Source organism: Mastacembelus armatus, chromosome 2, assembly GCF_900324485.2.
Source record: "Mastacembelus armatus chromosome 2, fMasArm1.2, whole genome shotgun sequence".
Classification (NCBI taxonomy): Eukaryota; Metazoa; Chordata; class Actinopteri; order Synbranchiformes; family Mastacembelidae; genus Mastacembelus; species Mastacembelus armatus.
Genome location: NC_046634.1, coordinates 2,857,996 through 2,876,042, shown reverse-complemented (window position 1 = coordinate 2,876,042; position 18,047 = coordinate 2,857,996). Strand labels below are relative to the sequence as shown.

Below are 18,047 nucleotides of genomic sequence, written 5' to 3'. Positions count from 1 at the left end.
TAGTTTGATAAATGTCCGCATCTCCATCGAGCTGATTTTGGGCTTTTATGTGTCATCGACAAATACATTTTTACTTTCCTTGTTTATCCAAATAAACAATAGCTGCACAGATTTCATGTCCAGCAGATGTCAACATTATTTTGCCGTCTTATGCCTCAATGCTGTCAAGTCACTGCGGCCTCAGCCAAGCAGATGTGTTCATCACACTGTGACAGATGGCCAGTTCTGATTATGGTAATTCACAAAAAAAGGGAGTTTCTCCTTCAAGAATTATCAAAATTTAAAAGAATTTAAAAATCTTTTGAGAGGAAACTTAAAAGTGATGCTCGAAAATTGGTTCTGTTTTTTTTTTTTAGGCCTTGAGCTTTAATAAATTAACCATTCTCCAAATTTGGAGGCATCGATTATTTATGGAGTTTAATGTTATTATGCAATCAGCGTACCCTGCATTTAGATTTCTGAGTTGGGGGCATGGGGGGTCTGGCACCCAAACCAGGACCCGCTGTGGGATTTCTCATAGAGGCGGCCTCGGGGTGACTAAAAATAATTAGTGATGAGCAGTTTTTCACTATTTTTTTTGTGAGTTTCGATCGAAAGCAGACTTGACTGAGAAACTACGTTGCAGGGTGAAGTCGTCCTAGTTTTTTAAAATGCAAACAGTGAAGTGCACTTGGGTTAATGTATAAGAATATGATAAATGCGTGTAATCCCTGGTTTTGTCCATGCAGCAGCTTCTTACAAAGGAGTGACAGCCAACATAGAAGAAAAATGATGCTGAGCCCGGACCAGGCTGAGGCGGACCTCTCCTGGACTCAGTCCGACCCGGAGACGATGCTCAACGGCCTCAAGTCGGTCGGCTGCGCGTCGGACGAGCCGGCGGAGGGCGAGGACAGGGCCAAATGCAAAGCCGAGCAGCCCCTGAGCAGGGAGGAGAAGAGGAGGAGGCGAAGGGCCACAGCCAAGTACCGCTCGGCCCACGCCACCAGAGAGAGGATCCGGGTGGAGGCGTTTAACGTGGCCTTCGCGGAGCTGAGGAAATTACTCCCCACCTTGCCCCCAGACAAGAAACTTTCTAAGATCGAGATCCTCAGACTGGCGATATGCTACATCTCCTATCTCAATCACGTGTTGGATGTCTAAAAAAGTGATACCCGCCCCCTCCCCAGGAGACAGGTGGTTGGGTTGGGAAGCTGGACTCAAGCGCAGGCTGGGCGTCACTCGGGTATGGCAAGGTTGGCGGTTAGGATGGACTGATAGCGGAGAGTTTTGAAAGAAGATATCCTGTATTTCTGTAGCTTTCTATAGCTGACATTTGTGCAGACATTCAGTACTTTTGAACCCCCCAGTTTCTGGTTGAAAAATGAAATGTCAGCGTTTTTTTCCTTAACCTGTTAAAATTGTATCCTCAGCTCTATCATGACATAAATTACAAAATGGAAAAATTCGAATATACATTTTGACCAGAACTTCAACTTCGAGACTAGTCAGCAAACCCGAAACACTTAAAAAAAAAAAAATCCACCCAATCAGCCTTCAGGGCCAAAATCTCTGAAATTCCGTTTTCTAGACCCCCCTCTCCCATACTGGGACTTTGCCATACCTTACATTTGACAGAGCTGACCCCCAGTATGTGTCATAAAGTGCAAAAGTGAAAGCCTCTACTTTCCAGCCCAGACCGCTCACTGAACAAAAGCAACAAGCGCAGAGTCGTTGGAGCTGTTAGATGCAATAATAAGAATAAGGATTATTTTCCAGTGGGGGAGGACGAGCTGTAGAAACCACCGCAGGCGTCCACGTCTCCTCCACATCCTCCACTTTTTCCCAAAAGTGGAGGATGGAAAATGCGTGGAGGGAAAGGGAGGCGATTATTAGGCAGCAACATCGAGACTTAGAGAGAAACTTTAATTTGGTTTTCCCCGCAAACATTAGTTTAATCCCCCCTAATGTCGCCAACATCACTTAAGCCTGAAACAGACGGAGTCCTCCCCTCACCATTTGAATTTGAACTCTAATACAAACAAACGCTGGGGCATTTCTCAATGAAAGGATGTAAAACAGATAGCTGCTTTAGATCTAGGTTAGATGATGTTTTCCGTAAAGGAAGAAAAAAAAAAAAAAAAAGATTCAATGCGTAAGTGCCACTTATGACATATAAAATTGTGACCTTAATCATTTTTTTTTTAAAGTGTATGGAATTATTTATTTAATTGTGTTGATATTTAAGGCTAATTTATTTATGTTAATATCATAGGCTGACGTCTTTTTGTATAAATGTATATTGTTCGTTGCTTCTATATTTTAGGCTGTGAAATTGAACTTGGAAAGTGATGGTGTTCAGCTCTTTAAAATGGCACTTTCTGTTAATCCATAGCATCATTTATCCGTTTGATGTGTGTTTAATGTAAGTCTTTATCTTTGTTTTGTTTTTTTAATGTCACGTCTATTGTCTATCAATAGCAACGATAAGCACTTCAACTTGGGGCTCAGCGCCCCCCCCCCCCCCCCCCCCCCATTAATGGTTATTTCCCTAAAGTGAATTTGATTGCTAAAAAACAAAACAAAAAAAAATCTGTTTCATTCAATTTAAAAATTTGCTTCACTCGCAGTATAATGGTATCAAATTATAAGGGGTTATCATGCGATTCAGAGTTAGAGCTCTTTCTTTGCTGTGACCAAAAAAATGATAATTATTTCGAAAAATAGTCTGAATTTATTATTCTCGATGTTTTGATGTTCTAATTTTTGATCAACTGGTTTATTTATTTGTCTCTGCTTTGTATTACGAAATTCAACAAGTAATTTTATAGTGAAGAAGAAAAAAAAACATATCCTCTATCCAAAGATTTTTTGTCTCTTCAGGGTTGTGTAGGCTACTTGTTGCTTTATGCAGATCTTTTTGTAGTAGAGGTATCGTGTGACAGCTGGTTTCTAATGGACAAACTTTTCATATTTTCCGGTGTTATTTTTAATTAAAACGGAAATACTTAAAAAAAAAACATCCTGTTTCCTGTTTTAAAATAAAGTCACGGTGGTTTTGGACTTTGCAATGTGGGGGGGAAAAAAGGGGCTAATAACAACTGGGCGCCTGTGATGCTCAGCTGACAGCAGTGATGGATGCGGTACAGGATGACGTCAGGGTCACGCTCACGTAGACGTGCGTGAACACGTGCGGGGTGATATAAGAAAACATGCAAATCAGCAAACTGAGACTGTTTCCAGATGATTTTGGGAACACATGGCCTACTCGCATTTAGCCTACTGTAAGAACACACACACAGTGTAAGGTGAAATACAAGCACACCAGTTCAGCATAATCTGTGCACACTGTACACACACACACACACACATAAAACAAACCCATGCAGATAAATAAAACTGCACACACATTTTCTCCTCCAGCCGCATACATACACACACTAAGTGGTCAGCAGCTAAAGGCAGTGGTAGCCTATATGTGTGCTCCTGGCTGAAAGGCTCTTTCCCTCCCCAGAGAGGGGGCAGGTGTTACTCCAGACGAGCCAAGACAACCAAATTACTGGCCGTCTGGCACCTCCCGTGGGAAACCCGGAGAGAGAGGAGGGATGGGAGAGATGGAAATTTATGAGCGAGCAAGCGCTGAGATGTAATATTGCCAAATGATATGAGCAAAAAAGATCCAAATATTTATATTCATTTGTAATATAGACACCCATTCCCATCGATTGTGCTATAAAAAGCTTGTAGTCGCGTTTCCGAATAGGAGATTATGGAGGATGTGTGAATGCTTTTATACAAACAACATTAGATTATCATCAGCCAAACTGTTTTCTTACACAAGCATGGGTGGCCCCAGTGGGAATCGAACCCTTCACCCTAGAAATGCCACAGTTAAGCTGCTCCAGTTGAGTATCAGAATGCATTATTATCTATCTATCTATCCGTTTGTCATTAGGGAGCAGCTGTGGTGAAGTTGTAATGAAGCTACATCAAATCTTTTTATCTGTAGTGACTGAAGGCAGCATGAAATTTTCTGTCCTTTCCAGCAAAAAGACGTCCTGGCTTCTGTTTTCCTGTTTGACATATGTCACTTTGTCAGTCATCTGCCTGACGTTCTTGTTTTACCTGCACCCATGGCAAAGTCTGGCTACTTGTACTAGACTGACTTTATGGAGATACGCAACTTGGACTTTTCAACTTTCGAAGCAGAGAAAGAATCCATTCCTCTTTTTTACAAGCGAGAAGTTGAATTCACAGTGTTGCACATTTCAGTACATCAGTGTTTCCCGGACAACCCCAGCTTGAACAGAGGTTCATCTCTCTGTTTATCCGTCCAGCTCACAACGTTACTGGTCACTGGTGTTGACCTCTTGACCCCAGCAGGCTCATGTTTTCAAATAAAAAGCTTTAAAAACACAACCTGCTCAGGTGAAGTCAGCGACGTGCTGGTGCATAATGCAGCATTAGCAGCTCAGCATCCACAAACCAAACCGGAGCTAAAAGCAGATCAGGAGATTTAATGTTAATGTTGCTGCGTAACTGGTGGAGGTGTGAATAAGCAACTGCTTTCAGTTGGAAACATTTAAGTGTTTGATAATCATTTGATTTTCATCAGAACATTTGTTGTACATCATTTAAACCTGACTTTGTCCAATATTTCTGCTCTATTGATGTTCCTACAGGAAAATAAAAGAACACCAAAATGTTGCACCAACAGATTGTCCTCTTCAGAAAACAAAACAAGCAGTGTGATTCTGGCATGGCGTGGAGACAGACTTCTGCTCAAGCTTATTGAATGGAGGAGTCCATCTGTACGTCGCCGTGAAGCACTACAAGGCCATTTGTGCTCCTCATCCCAAAAGCTTCCGTCGCATCAGTCCTCTTCAATTTATTCTTTACAAAGCCCCAGAAGGGGCAGGTCGGAAAAGTGACAGGCGAAGCCCAAACTGCTGAGGGCACTGAACAGCCTGGCTGACAGTGTGGCCGGTGCATGCTTGTCTGTGTGTGTGTGTGTGTGTGTGTGTGTGTGTGTGTGAGAAAGTACCACGTTTCAGCACAATCCCCCACCCTCCACCACCACCCTCTTTGCACTGTGGGCTTATGTAATGGTGGAGGCCGAGGAGTGACCATATGTCGGGAGGTGTGTGCAGACGGCAGGGGATTATACAGCGGCCATTATCAGCGTTTGGACATCCTTCTCCTCATCATCATTCAGGTATACTCAAAGCCAGCAGGAGTACACACACACACACAGCCTCCCACACACAGGCAGCACTCTACACACCCATTTAATTCTGAGAGCTCACTGTCTCTGTGTAAATTGGACAGGGAGAGAAAGTATGACAACAAACAGCCATATGTTCACAGTACGAGGAACAACATTTGGGGCTTTTTGTGCTGCCTCATTTTTCGCCCTCTCTTTTATTCTCCACGTCGTTGGGCATTATGGAAGTGTTCGTGTTCAAAGCGAGAACTCCCCAGTCACTACTGCAACTCCTGCCCCCCCCCCCCCCCCTCCTCCCACCACCACCTCATAGAGGTGTCTGTGGGAGGTGCGTGAAACGTGCACATCCCTACGTGTTTGTGCGTATGAAGGGTGCTCGTGCAGCAGAAGTACAAAGCCTGGTCCATGTGTTGAAATGCAGCCCCCGGGATGGGCCGCATTATCCCTGCCTACTTCACCAGCAGGGTCCCGGGGCTCGAGCTGGCTCGTGGCCCTTTGTCTCCACACAGATGGAAATGGGCAGAGGAGAGGAGAAGTGGAGAATCAGTGAGAGCAGAGGAGGAGGAGAGGGGAGGGGGGGAGGAATAGAATGGACAGAGGATGGAGGAGGAGAGGGGAGGGGAAGGAGAAAGAGTCAGTCTGTTCTCATTAAGTGCTGTATTGAAGGCGACGTCCCCCCACAATGCGTCAGCAGCCACGGATGGTCCCCCTCTCATTCAGACTCACGCTCGGACCATCTGTACCGCGGGGCCTGTCATAAGGTGCGTGTGCATGCATTAGGCCCGGCACATGGCCCAATCTGGCAAGTTAAAATGGTGATATTCATTGGGTTTCAATTTGGTTAAGATCTTTTAAATCCAATTGTTGGGCCTTTGTTGTAAATGTCTCATTGGTTGTGAGTCAGGAGGGGAGTTTATTCAACATCCTGCTGTCCCTTTTTTGAGTCTCAGAGGGCACACTCCCACAGCCAAGGTGCAGGCTTAGAATTACTGAATCATAAAGACATTAAGGAAGAATTATCTCAACTCTAATCCCCTGTCATTATGATAGAATAATGAGTATTTGCTCATTACTGCCCTGTCTTGAACTTCCCCCAAATATTTTATCATTCTTCATTTTAGCATTATCGTAGAACGGAACAGTCGGGATTAGAGCTGCAATTAATGGTCATTCTCCAAAACAATTAGTCTGCAGATTATTTTCTTGACAAACTGATCAATTGTTTGGTCTATACAATGTCAGCAAATGGCAAAAAGGGCCTACACAAGTTTCCAGTGTCCATAACGTCTTAAAATGTCCAAAAGAGTCACATTTATTTTGGTTATCAAAACATCAGCTTTTAATCTTTCTTTAATGACTAATAGTATTTGTCTTTAATTTTTCTTTTCTCTTCACATTACTTAATATTTATGGGGCCCAATGAATGACTGTAGCTGGATTAAAATGTTAGACCTTAGTTATTTGTGATTATTTTTGTCTCAGTATAGTTTGCATTTATTATTTAGGTCAGTTTATATTGTTTTTTTAGTGTTTCCATATTTAAGTGGAAAGAACATAATAAGCTTTGCACCTATTCCCATGCAATTGTCCTTTAGAACCAAAATTGTAAAATCAGTGAAAGCGAAATGTGAAAGAAGTTTTGGGTAACCATGGCGTGTATCGTTCCACAAAATCTATGAACGTGCAGTGTGTTTTGTTTTATGTCATTCGATCAGGGTAGCCCACGTTTAGGTCTTTAAATCCTGATTTATCACACACTAGGCCCCTAAACAGAGAATCTCATCTGGCTCACTGTAAAGTGGCATTGCACAGAAAACATCTCACATTCTCTCCTTCTCTGTGCATGTATGTGTGTGGTCTCATAAACTGCATCTCTTCCCACTTCGTCTTCATTTTTATGCACTTTCATTTTTCTCCTCTATTTACCAAAAACCCCCTATAAACTCATAAACTCTGTGTCTTTGGGGAGGAATCCATCTATCTTCCAGACACCAAATTGAATTGATCTCAGGGGCCCCCACCTTGCCTTTCTCAATAGGGGCCATCTGCGTGTATTTCCCGCTTTGAATAAACGTGAAAAAGTGACAGCACGTGCTGCTGCTTGCAGTCACACGACGCTCGTGCCTGACCTGATTTCACCACAGCTCATTGATGCACACTCAGTGGCAGGAGGTCATTTGTTAACCTGTAGATGCCGTAGACTATTGATTTATAAAGAAAGGTGTTTTGTTTAATCACATTTTGATTCTAATTATTTATTTTGAACCTAGAGATAAAATATTGCAGAGTAGTTGACTGACACACAAATAAATGTACAAATGAACTCCAAAGTTTCCATTTTTTTTAAACGTAGGTGCAAATTACAGAAAATATATCAAAAGCATCGCCTGGCAGATGAAAGAGATATGTTTAGATGTGGACTTTGAAGCTTTCAGATCAAGTAATGGTGCTGAATTTCCACATGGTGGCGCACTAATCTTAAAGTATGACATCTGCAAGCAGCAGATATATTCTGTAAGAAATTCATTAAGAAAATGATGTTTATTTATAGAATGATTAAATAAAATAAGGAGACGCCAGTAAACAAAAAAGTAAAATGGAGTGAGTTATAAGTCTGTAAAATATGAAGTTATTTTTAAATGTGCAACAGTATCACATCAATATAATGACACATCCTCAGCTGCTGAAACATATGTTGTTATTGCTCACGTTTATTAACCAGCCTGACTACATCGGTGTTATTATCTGATGACGAGTGTCATCTCCAAAATTCATTTATTTTGTTTTTTCTTTTTACTTTTTTTCAGATGGAGAATTAAACACCTACACCCCCCCCCCCCCCCCCCCCCCCCCCCCCGACGCAGCGTCGGCGTTTGCTTGGAAGTCCATGGGGAGGCTCAGGGGTCATGTCCCAGTCGTGACCTCCATTGTGTTGTGAAGGGGATGAGATATATCTGAGGGTGACTGTATCTGTGCGCTGGGGGTTTTGATGCAGTTCAAAGGAGGACGAAATATTGATTCATATACAGCCATGCAATTGCTGGAGGCATCTGTTGCCTTGCGGTTTGAACTTTCATGTGTGTTTGGAGTCTTAAATGATCTGGCCTGCACCCCCTTTGTCTCATTACACAATAGAGGAAGAATGGCAGCAACAACAAAGAAATGTGGAATCAATTGGTGATGATATTTGTTTTAATGGATCTTATCTAACCTTTATTAAACAAAAATCTACTTTTCTAAGGTTAAAGGTGACCGAGTTTAGTAATTACACACACATTTGTTTTTACATGCATTGTTGTATTACCATGTTTCCTCACACTGTGTCATTTTATTGTTTTTCTTCGTTCCTCTGCACCCCCACCCTCCAAACTAATCAGAACAGTATTTACTCTGACAACATATATACTAATATATCACTCTACCTAAAGACTTGTATTGTAATGGTGTGTTTTTACATTGTTATATGGCTGTTGTATTGGGACTCCTTAGACTTCTGTTCTGTCCTTTACTAGAGGAGAGGTTATCTTCCTCTGAAAAGGAGGAATATTTGTTTACATTCCCTTTTAAGAGGCTGCTTCAAGGCCTCAGTGACTTCATTGTGTCTCTCTCATTGACTGTGTCCAGGCCAGATTGTTATCACTTTGCTGTTTTGTGCGGCTGCTTTGAAGGAACGAGTGGTTGTAGCACAGACAACTGTTTACTTTCTTCAGATTCATAAGCTGTGAGAAAAAAAAAAACATGCTCTGTGTGCTGGTGGAGAAGAGAAATGACACTGGGGCTTTTGCTCTTATCTAAATATTAAAAAAGGAAAAAAAAAAACCTTTGTGGAGAAAATCTTTTGTAAACTTTATGAATTACAATACATAGAATATAAAGATAACACAACTGTATTGGATTGTTTTGATTGTTTGATGACTGTAGATGTTTTAGTTTGTTTCCAGAGCGTCACCAGTTCTCTCCACTGTAATGTGCGACGTCCATATAATGCAAATGAAAGACTTGTTGATGCAGCAGCAACTGGGAGATTCTGCCATCCTCCGCTCCCCGTGAAGCCCATCTGCTAGTTTAGAGGGACGACACCGATCTAATGGGTTTGATTTTGTTAAGACTATATATAAAGAATTTTAATGTTACAACAGTCTTAAACTTTTACTTTCCACAGGATTATTCCCTGCAGCCAGTTTTATATCAGCTTTCTGATGAGATTTATGACCAGAGGAGAGGTCTGTGGGTTAAAGATGGGCTGTGGGCTGCGTTTGATTTTGTGTTGACAGATGAGCATTTTAATAAGGAATCAAGGGACACCTAAATGTGCAGGCTCAGTGTTGGACATGATAAACTGGGGGCCCTCCTCTATAGGAGACACCCCCCCTAGCGCCATGTCTCCGTACTACACCCCACATGCTGAGAAGCACTGCCCCCTGTGAAATTCCTGACTGCCAGGGTGATTCCTACGGTTACCAAGGGCTGCTCCTGCCATAGCCTGCCGTGCGCTGTGGGGCAAACTATTTTACAACCTCTGGATAAATTATCAACCTCGGGAATGATATCGGCTCCGATAAAAGGTGAGTTGTATTGTCCTAACGCCGGAGAGACTGTCGGTCATGTGTGTGTTCTGCGGATGTTAGTGTGTGTGAAGCACAGCCTTCCTGGCTATAATGTCCTGTCTAGATCCCAGTAGCTCACCAAAATGTAGGGTGTAGGTTTTTATAGACCAGGACAAAGACTGTGGCTCAGTGTTGGGTCCAACTTGTGTTTTCTAAGGAGAGACCTGGGAACACGCCCTTGCTGTGTGTCCTACCTGTACGAAGGGAAACGCTTTCAACTTCATTTGAATGCCCTCAAACTGCGGCCATGCAACGCACAGACCCGCACCGGGGAACTTAACAGTATTTGTAAATGTTTCGGTGCAGCTGCGAGTGTTTACACATGCGCCTGTCTGTTGCAGTGCGTTTTGTTTTTTATATTGCGGTCCCCGCAGCCACAAAGTCGCAGAGCCGCACAGAAAAGTGAACTATGTTTGTTACGGCTGACTGGATCCGCACTAGCCCGGCTGGTGCGCCGCAGCTCAGCTGGGGAAGTGTAACCTGCAGCGACGGGGTTGACGCGGACGGATACACGGTCGCTTCCCCAGTCTTGGAAAACAAACGTTTAGCCTAAAATAATACACACTGAACACTGAGTGGGCTTTGGGTTTTCCAACTACTTGCACAAGTAGACTGCAGAGGTGAGGGACAGCGAGGGGAGGGGGGGGGGCGGGGGCTTCCGAGGCCACGGTGACACCGGGGACTTTCCTGCCGCTAGACGCTCCTACCTGCCGGGTCACAGGTAGGGGCTGGGCGGGTTCACCTGTTCTGGAGCTCCACCAGAAACACTCCAGCTATAACTTTCCGCATAAATGCCCCTTTCCGTTTTTAATTGGTGAAGGCGTAATATAACTCTGCTCTTTAAATAGTATTAATTAGTAATAATAATAGAATTATGAATGAATATTCCCTAATGAATGTGATTATCATCTTCATTACATTAATGGTTTGGTGTGGCCATAAAAAGTCAGGAAACTGGAAAATCCTCAGCTCAGCATCCAGACTGATGTTTTTCAAATAGTCTTTTGTTTTTCAAAGAAACAAAGCAAATCCAAAAATGGCCTGTAGTTATTGATTCATTTCTAATTTAATACTTTTGCAGTGCTGAAATATTTTAAAGACAACACTCTGCACCACAGTTTAAATGGAGCTGAGCTTATAGCCTTGTTATCTGACAGTCATAGGACTGAACGTGTGTGTTAAAGTGATGCTTCATAAAAGAATAGTTACACTGTAAGAATCCAGACCCACTTTGTACAGGGACAGAAACTATTTCTTCCTCTGCATAAATAATGTTTGTCTTAAGAACTTTGATGTTGTGGGTGAGACTGACGTCTGATTGTTGTGTGATTGTTATCACGCTGCATATGGGAGAAATGTGAAGTGGCTCTAGTTTGCCCGACAGCTGCAGAGAGAGTATTGATAGCAATGATGACACCTGTTGAGAGCTCTCAGAAGGTAGACAGATGTATCAAAGCTACATGTGTCGCTTACAGCACTCACAGCATCAATATCTGTAGAAATGAAAAGTCTTTTAAATGCAGAAGCTCCTTTTGGGAAATGTTTCTGAGCACTGATCTCATGTGTCTTACTCCAGAAGAATAATTCACCACAGAGTTTCCAATAGGCTCATGTTCTGTCTGGCTCAGCAAATCATTTAATTGAATAAAGTATGCGTGTTATATATTCTGACATAGTTCTGTCTTACTCGACAATTCGAGACACCCTTCCGTGACCTTCATGTTGCCATAGTGATTTTGATAAACAAGTTAAGCAGCACATGTTCACCACAGACGTGATCTGTTAGCTTGAAGTGACACTTTGAGTATGTAATGTTTCCTAATGTGTGAGAGGTTAGCTCTAGCAGAAATATATATATATATATATATATATATAGGGCTATCTGTTACATGATAATCAACCGTAATGAATTAAAAAGCAGATTAAGGATTTGCTGCTGATGAAGTAAAGAGATGTGCATAAACGCTATAATAAACTCAGCATTTACCAACAGTCTAATTAGTCAGTAGATGAGTTACGTACCCCATTAATCTTCCTTTATTATACATGCCCCAAATCAGGCTGATAACCTGCAGTGTCAGATGTTATACCCTCTGTTTTATAGCAACTAAATAATCTCTCTCCATTTGACTGCAGTCATCTACAGCTGGTTTATTGTCTCACCGCTAAGTATCAGCTTATTGCGGTTGCCTAGAAACAGCAGCACAAAAAGCAACAGGTAAAGGCCAAATGTGAGTCCAGCATAAGGTTTGGAGTCAATGTTTGATAGAAAGTGATAGCACTTCACAGCAGTAAAAACAGCTGTGTGTTAATAGTCACTTCAGTCAACAACAAGCAGACTAATTATCCAGCCTTTTTAAATGTTAATAGTGATTCTGAATGTGAGCCTTCTGTTTGCCTCAGTTATGGCTCTGCTTTCCTGCGCCCCATTCAGATCTTCTAAGGGGTTACATTCAGTGACGCTCGGGAATGTTGATTGAATTCCACAGAATTAATGGCCCTCATTTGCTCACTCATAGAAAGCATCACAGCGAGCATGTGACCAGGCCAGACTTCCACAGGCGCTTGTTTTCATGCTGCCTCATGTCCTGGCATGTCTCATGACTTTGGCCCCTGTGCCATTGCCTTCTCAAGCTGAAGTGAAGTCATTACCTTGCACGAGCTTGCCTTCACCTGGGATCGACTCCAGCCCCCCACGACCCCTGTACAGGATAAACAGTATAGATAGTGGATGGATGGATGGATGGATGGATGGTTAGCTCTTATTACAGTTAGTGATAATAGAGGCAGAGCTGAAAGGGCGTCATGAGCACAGAGGGAGGAAGCGGTAGGGAGAACTGTCAGCGAGTCAGACGCATGAGCTGCATGCTGATGACTGCAAGTAACAGGATAATTAATTTTTATGAATGAAAAAATGATATGTTCAGCAGATTATGTAAAAGGCCAAAATGATGTATTCATCCACAATTTTGCAAAGAGTACACTATGTTATGTTTTTCCATTGAGTGAACATAGGTCACATAGGCTACACATTAGCTCTAATGCTGATGGTCAAAAGCCCATGTCCTTAAATGCATCCCAGATGATTTCAGTCACTGTGGAGACAAATCATTTGTCTCTGTAATTCAATTGGCTTATTGTTCTTCAGAAAGAAGAAAACTGTTGTTTCCATAGCAGAGCGGCGTAAAAACTAGCGTGGCAGGAATCAAAGACGTGCCATAAAACGCTGTGGGATTTCAGGAATAATCCCCACTGAGTGTGAATGAGCTACAGGGGGCTTTTCACTTCTATTCTGCAAAAAGGAGGACCAGATGAACGGCTCGCCTGAAAGGAGGTTTCAAATGAAAACATAAGGGATCATCCTCTCTGGCTCATTAGATGCTTAATCTGCCATTGACTGGAAGTAGTTTTTTTGTATTCCTTGCTCATATGGAGGATCCTCAGAGGTTCAGGAAGCAGGTCGGTTTGCAGGGCAGCACTTCGGTGGTTCAGTAACCTCAGACTGTGACTGCATCAAGATTTAATCACACATCAGCTATTTTAAATCTATTCTCCCATTGCTTTGAATAAAAACACCTTGGGATGCTTTCACAATGACAGTTCAGTGCATTTGGGGAAGGGACCCACGGGACCAATGTCGCTTTTTAATTAAGATCCAGTTTGTGTTCACAGTGGCTGTAAACATGCAGCTGTACTGGATGTCACAGTTTTGATGCCATCAGTGCTACATGGATACAAGTCCTGGTGACTGACAGTGGGTCATTCTGCACTTTATTGGTTCTTAATTCTAAAATTACATGCACTGGTGCCACATAGAGCTCACAAAGGAATAGCTGATTATAAGCTTTAGTAGTTGTATTAGAATAATGGCTAACAGGTCGAGACAGGACAGATATCGCAGGGATTATTGTGGGATCACCACGTCACGCACTGTTTAATGAATGTAATAAACTGGAAGATGCACTGATTCAGTTATGTGGATGGATACAACAGCAACGCACTGCTGTGTTTGCTGCTTTTGACTGTCTGATCACGGAGAATCCTCCCACTAAACACGGTTCGGTTGAACTGGTGGCTCTGGTGCAACTGTGCTTCAGCTCTCTGCTCAGGCGTAAAACTGTTTTCATGGGCTTTTTCGCATGAGGTTGTTTGTTTGCATTTCCTGTTCAGGTCACTGGATGTTTACTCCGTTGTTGTTCCTGGTGTGTTTGCTTGGTTTGTTACACCTGTTAGCATCTCTGTATTTTTTCCCTCCGTCTTTCGTTGACGTGTCGCGTGAGTAAGTTTGTGAACAAGCACGTGGAGATTTTCCTGAGTAATGATTTATATTTTTACAAAGTAAGGCTTGTTAGCGACTATCCCCTTGTTGCTTTATTGCCATGATGTAATTTTGCCCTTCCTCCATTCCCACTGCTGCTGTTTGCCAGGACAAACAGACAAGCCGGCAGCTCAGCGGGGGTCTTGGGTTACTGTGAAGAACCTGCCAGGGCTAACTCGCTCCCTCCCAGAGTCAGGGACTCCTGTTTCAGAATCTCCCCACAAACCTGTAGTGTTGCCGCTTACCCATTTTCTCTGGCGTGGAGCAGACAAAAACCACATATACTTTCTCAGTCTGGTTCAGACCACGGGCCAGGCCTCTCGGTGGAAAGGGAACTTGCAGGGAGTTTGCTCTGTGTGTTTTTCTGGAGGCGACACGATCAATCAGAGTCTACTCTTTTTACTCATGGCTGCACTCTGACTGAACCTGGACCACGCACTCATTTAACCATTTTAATCCCTCATTTAGCCATGTGCCCCTGATTGTAAGAGGATTAAAGTCGGTGATGGAAATGCCTCTGTGATGGTGTCCAGCTGTTATTCAATAAAGAAATTCCTGCTGTAGACTATTAGCAAATCAGGCCATTTACCATCATGGTGTAGTTCTCTTTATAACAGAGTTCTCAAACCTTGGCCCAGGGACCAGATCCGGATCACAAGACAAATTTACATCCCTCACATGTTATGAATATATGGTTATATCTATCCTAGAAGTGTTTTAGAGCACTGATTGTTTCGTTTTTTTTTCTTCAGCAAATGGTTTTGGAAAACCTCACTTCATTAGATCCACTCAGGAGGAGTAGTGCAGCTGGTGAGACTGCAGAGAACCAGTTGAGGAGGATTTGTCACCACATGAGGATGATTCAGGCATTTAAAATGATTTTCAGGATGAGCATATACAAATATGCCAAAGATTCAAATATGCTGTTGCGCAATCTTCAAAGCATATTCAGGAGTGTGTGACAGTCACACAAACACATGATGTGTCAGATGTGTCACCACACTGCTCGGAACTGGGTCATATTAGATGTTTTGTGCCCCAGTGTATTTTGGGACCCAGTGATGTGTTTTTTTTCCCTCCACGTTGCAGATAAGAATCGTAGAGTTTGTGCGCTAAATCTGGTAAAGTAGAAGAAAAGCAGGGATTTTTCTGTGGGGGCAGGCAGTTTGCTCAATTTAACCAACTTTTAAGGCAACCGGAGCCATAAATCAGCCATAAATCTGGCCTCAGAGTTTGAGTGCGGGTTTCGCTTAGGAGGCGTGTTGCAGCTTCAGACCTGGTCCTGACAAAGGGATGGTATGTAACAGGAGAGAGCAAAGCCTTTCAAGTCAAATATGGTGTCACTGCACGTCAAAATTGTTATTTGTGTGTCTTCTTCTGATGTGAGCTGAAATTTAACATTATCTGTATTTGCCCTCCACTCTGTAGCCTTTATGTTTGACTTGTCATGACTCAACGTGCACAGGTAGAAGAGACAGGAGTGTTTTGGGAGAAGAAATTTGATTTAGTTCTTTTTGTGTTGACTTTTAACTACCTGTGGATTTAACACTTACCTCGCCAACAGCAGTCTGTGTGTGTGTGTGTGTGTGTGTGTGTGTGTGTGTGTGTGTGTGTGTGTGTGTGTGTGTGTGTGTGTGTGTGTGTGTGTGTGTGAGAGAGAGTGGGAGATGCATGTACCTTACACAAGTGTGCTTACAACATGCTTCAAGCTACATACGACTCACGTTTCACTTTCTCCCTTTGTGCACTTAAGGTCCTGATATGTGCCCAGACTCTGGGCCGTCTCCTTCATACACCTCTACACAGCTGTCATCTTTTACTCCTATAAGCAGTTTTTGACCACTCTGGCCATAAACACCATCTTATCATCCGGAATTTCCACTTAATGCGGTTTTCAGTCCCTTCGCCCACAGGGTCGGTTTAGGGCTTTTTACAGTCTTTGGTGCTGTAAACTGTGCTGCTTGAGTTGACCTGCACATCTGCAGATGGTTCAGCCAGTTTCTTTACTGCACATTGATCTTTGGGAAAGAATGCAGCTATTTGACGACTTAAAGTATCACTGAGTGCGGTTCCCCTTAGACAGTCAGGTTATGGTGCTTGCATTTTGGAAAATGTGTGTCTTTTAAAGTTTGTTTTGTTCATTCTGTTTGTTGATGGGTGGTGCTCACTCGTCTCAACTGTGGCTTGTCTAGCTCTGTGTCACCAGGCAGGAATGTTGCAGAGGGAAAGAACTCATTATTTTCATTAACATTTCTAGAGCCCAGACATCTGCATTCACTGATTACCTGATTGACAGAACATGTATCCTGTTAATCTGTTCAAATCCAAACATTAAATATATTTATATTAAAGGTATATTTTGTTTTTTTTTTTTACATGGTGCAGTGTAATGGCAGCCTAAAGGTCTTTGCCTGTCTCACCTAATCCTTTATTTTTATTAAATAAAGTTGGTTGATTTATATTTCAGTGAACCATATCATTTTTTATCAATGCCTAATTCATTTCTACATCATTTATATGTGAGCATAGCTGCTGTGATAGTAACCTGCATAACAGTGATACAGTCGACCGTCTTTTAAAAGTAACGCTGTGTAGGTAAAATGAGGACATGTCTGGATCAGCTCTGTGAGTTTCTTCTTACTTTCTTTTCCCATCGCAACTCCCTGAGACTCGCTCCCAAACTGGCAACACCTCCATCTTATTGAACTTCTCCCGCGAAAAACACACTTTTATCTTCACCACACTCTCGCGGATGTTCCCCCGTCTCAAAGCCTGTCAGTGTCAGGCTTAAATTGTTTGCTGTGTGTCAGAGACGTAAAACTGGCTCTGAACAACAGATTCCAGCCATGTGGGAATAAGAGCAAATTGCTGTTTCACGGTAGCAGGGTTGGTTTTATCTGGAACACACTGCAGCAGAGTGTTGTCACTGTGCAGGTTTGCAGCTGAAAGATAGTGATTGTAATGCAGCTGCAGATAAACACTGGCACAGATGAATGTTTATGCATGAGGAGCACCTCTAAATAATACAAATAGACATGAAGGATTGATCCTGCAAAGCTCTTGGTTCCGTATCAGATACAATCTCCCCCTTGTTGTCTCCCTCTGTCTCCAGCAGTCATATGTGGGCATGTTTCCCAGACATCTCACGTTTTGAATTCAAATTCTCCATCTGCCTTCTCCTCGCTTCTCACTCCCTCCAGGTTGATGTGTCCTCAACGGGCGCCCCCAGGGTCGCTTTCAAGCCTGACTGCCGACAGCTCGCCACCTCTGTCAGGCTCTTGAGGGAACAGATCGATCGCCTCTATCTCGACAAGACAGCTCACAAGGTTCCGCCGTGTCAGCCAGCGGTCGAGTCGAGCAGCCTCCGCGTTGGCCCGAGCCCAGCTGCCTGGGCAGAACTGCATCACCATGGACACAGAGTCCACCTACTCAGGCTATTCCTACTACTCCGGACGCTCGCGAGGATCCCACAGGCACGGGTAAGGCTTAATCCTGCTTTGTCAGCTGCAGGTTTCCCTACTAGTCACTAAACCCCGACCAGGTCCATGACTGCAACAGGAAACTAAATCTGATGATTAATCATCCTAGGAAACACACTATTTAAAGGAGTCATCCAGGGGAAACTGTGTCATTATTTAATAAATAGGTTTTTGCTTCATGTGACATTGTCTGTGGGGAAAAGACTTTTGAACAGTGTCTTGTATTGTATGGGGCTGTATGTATGTTGTCCTCTTCCTTTAATCATCAGAAATAGGGGCCCACTGTTTTCTTTCTATTTGAGATGAAAGCTGTCTGTAGAAGGAGGCTGCTCTAGTAAATCATACATTGTATGACATAGATAGAATTAGTACACACTGTTTTTTCAGTATTTTCATTACTGCAGAATTTGAATTAGTTGTTTTTTTTTTCCTTTTCTTATTCA

The 18,047-nt window shown here is 42.9% G+C and overlaps 2 protein-coding genes across 3 annotated transcripts in view; both read left to right on the top strand.

Moving 5' to 3' along the window:
• Positions 1-768: 768 nt before the first annotated feature.
• Positions 769-1,140, top strand: LOC113127340 (helix-loop-helix protein 2-like). Its single transcript, XM_026301816.1, has one exon. It carries the CDS (start codon positions 769-771, stop codon positions 1,138-1,140), a length of 372 nt encoding a protein of 123 aa, XP_026157601.1.
• An 8,474-nt stretch (positions 1,141-9,614) lies between these two features.
• LOC113127319 (vang-like protein 1) overlaps positions 9,615-18,047 on the top strand; it is a 35,026-nt gene continuing 26,593 nt past the window's right edge. For both annotated transcript variants that reach the window (XM_026301791.1, XM_026301790.1), the window contains exons 1-2: positions 9,615-9,765; positions 17,326-17,604. In XM_026301791.1, the coding sequence (XP_026157576.1) occupies positions 17,534-17,604 (71 nt within the window). In that variant the 5' untranslated portion in view covers positions 9,615-9,765; positions 17,326-17,533. The remainder of the gene's footprint in view (positions 9,766-17,325; positions 17,605-18,047) is intronic.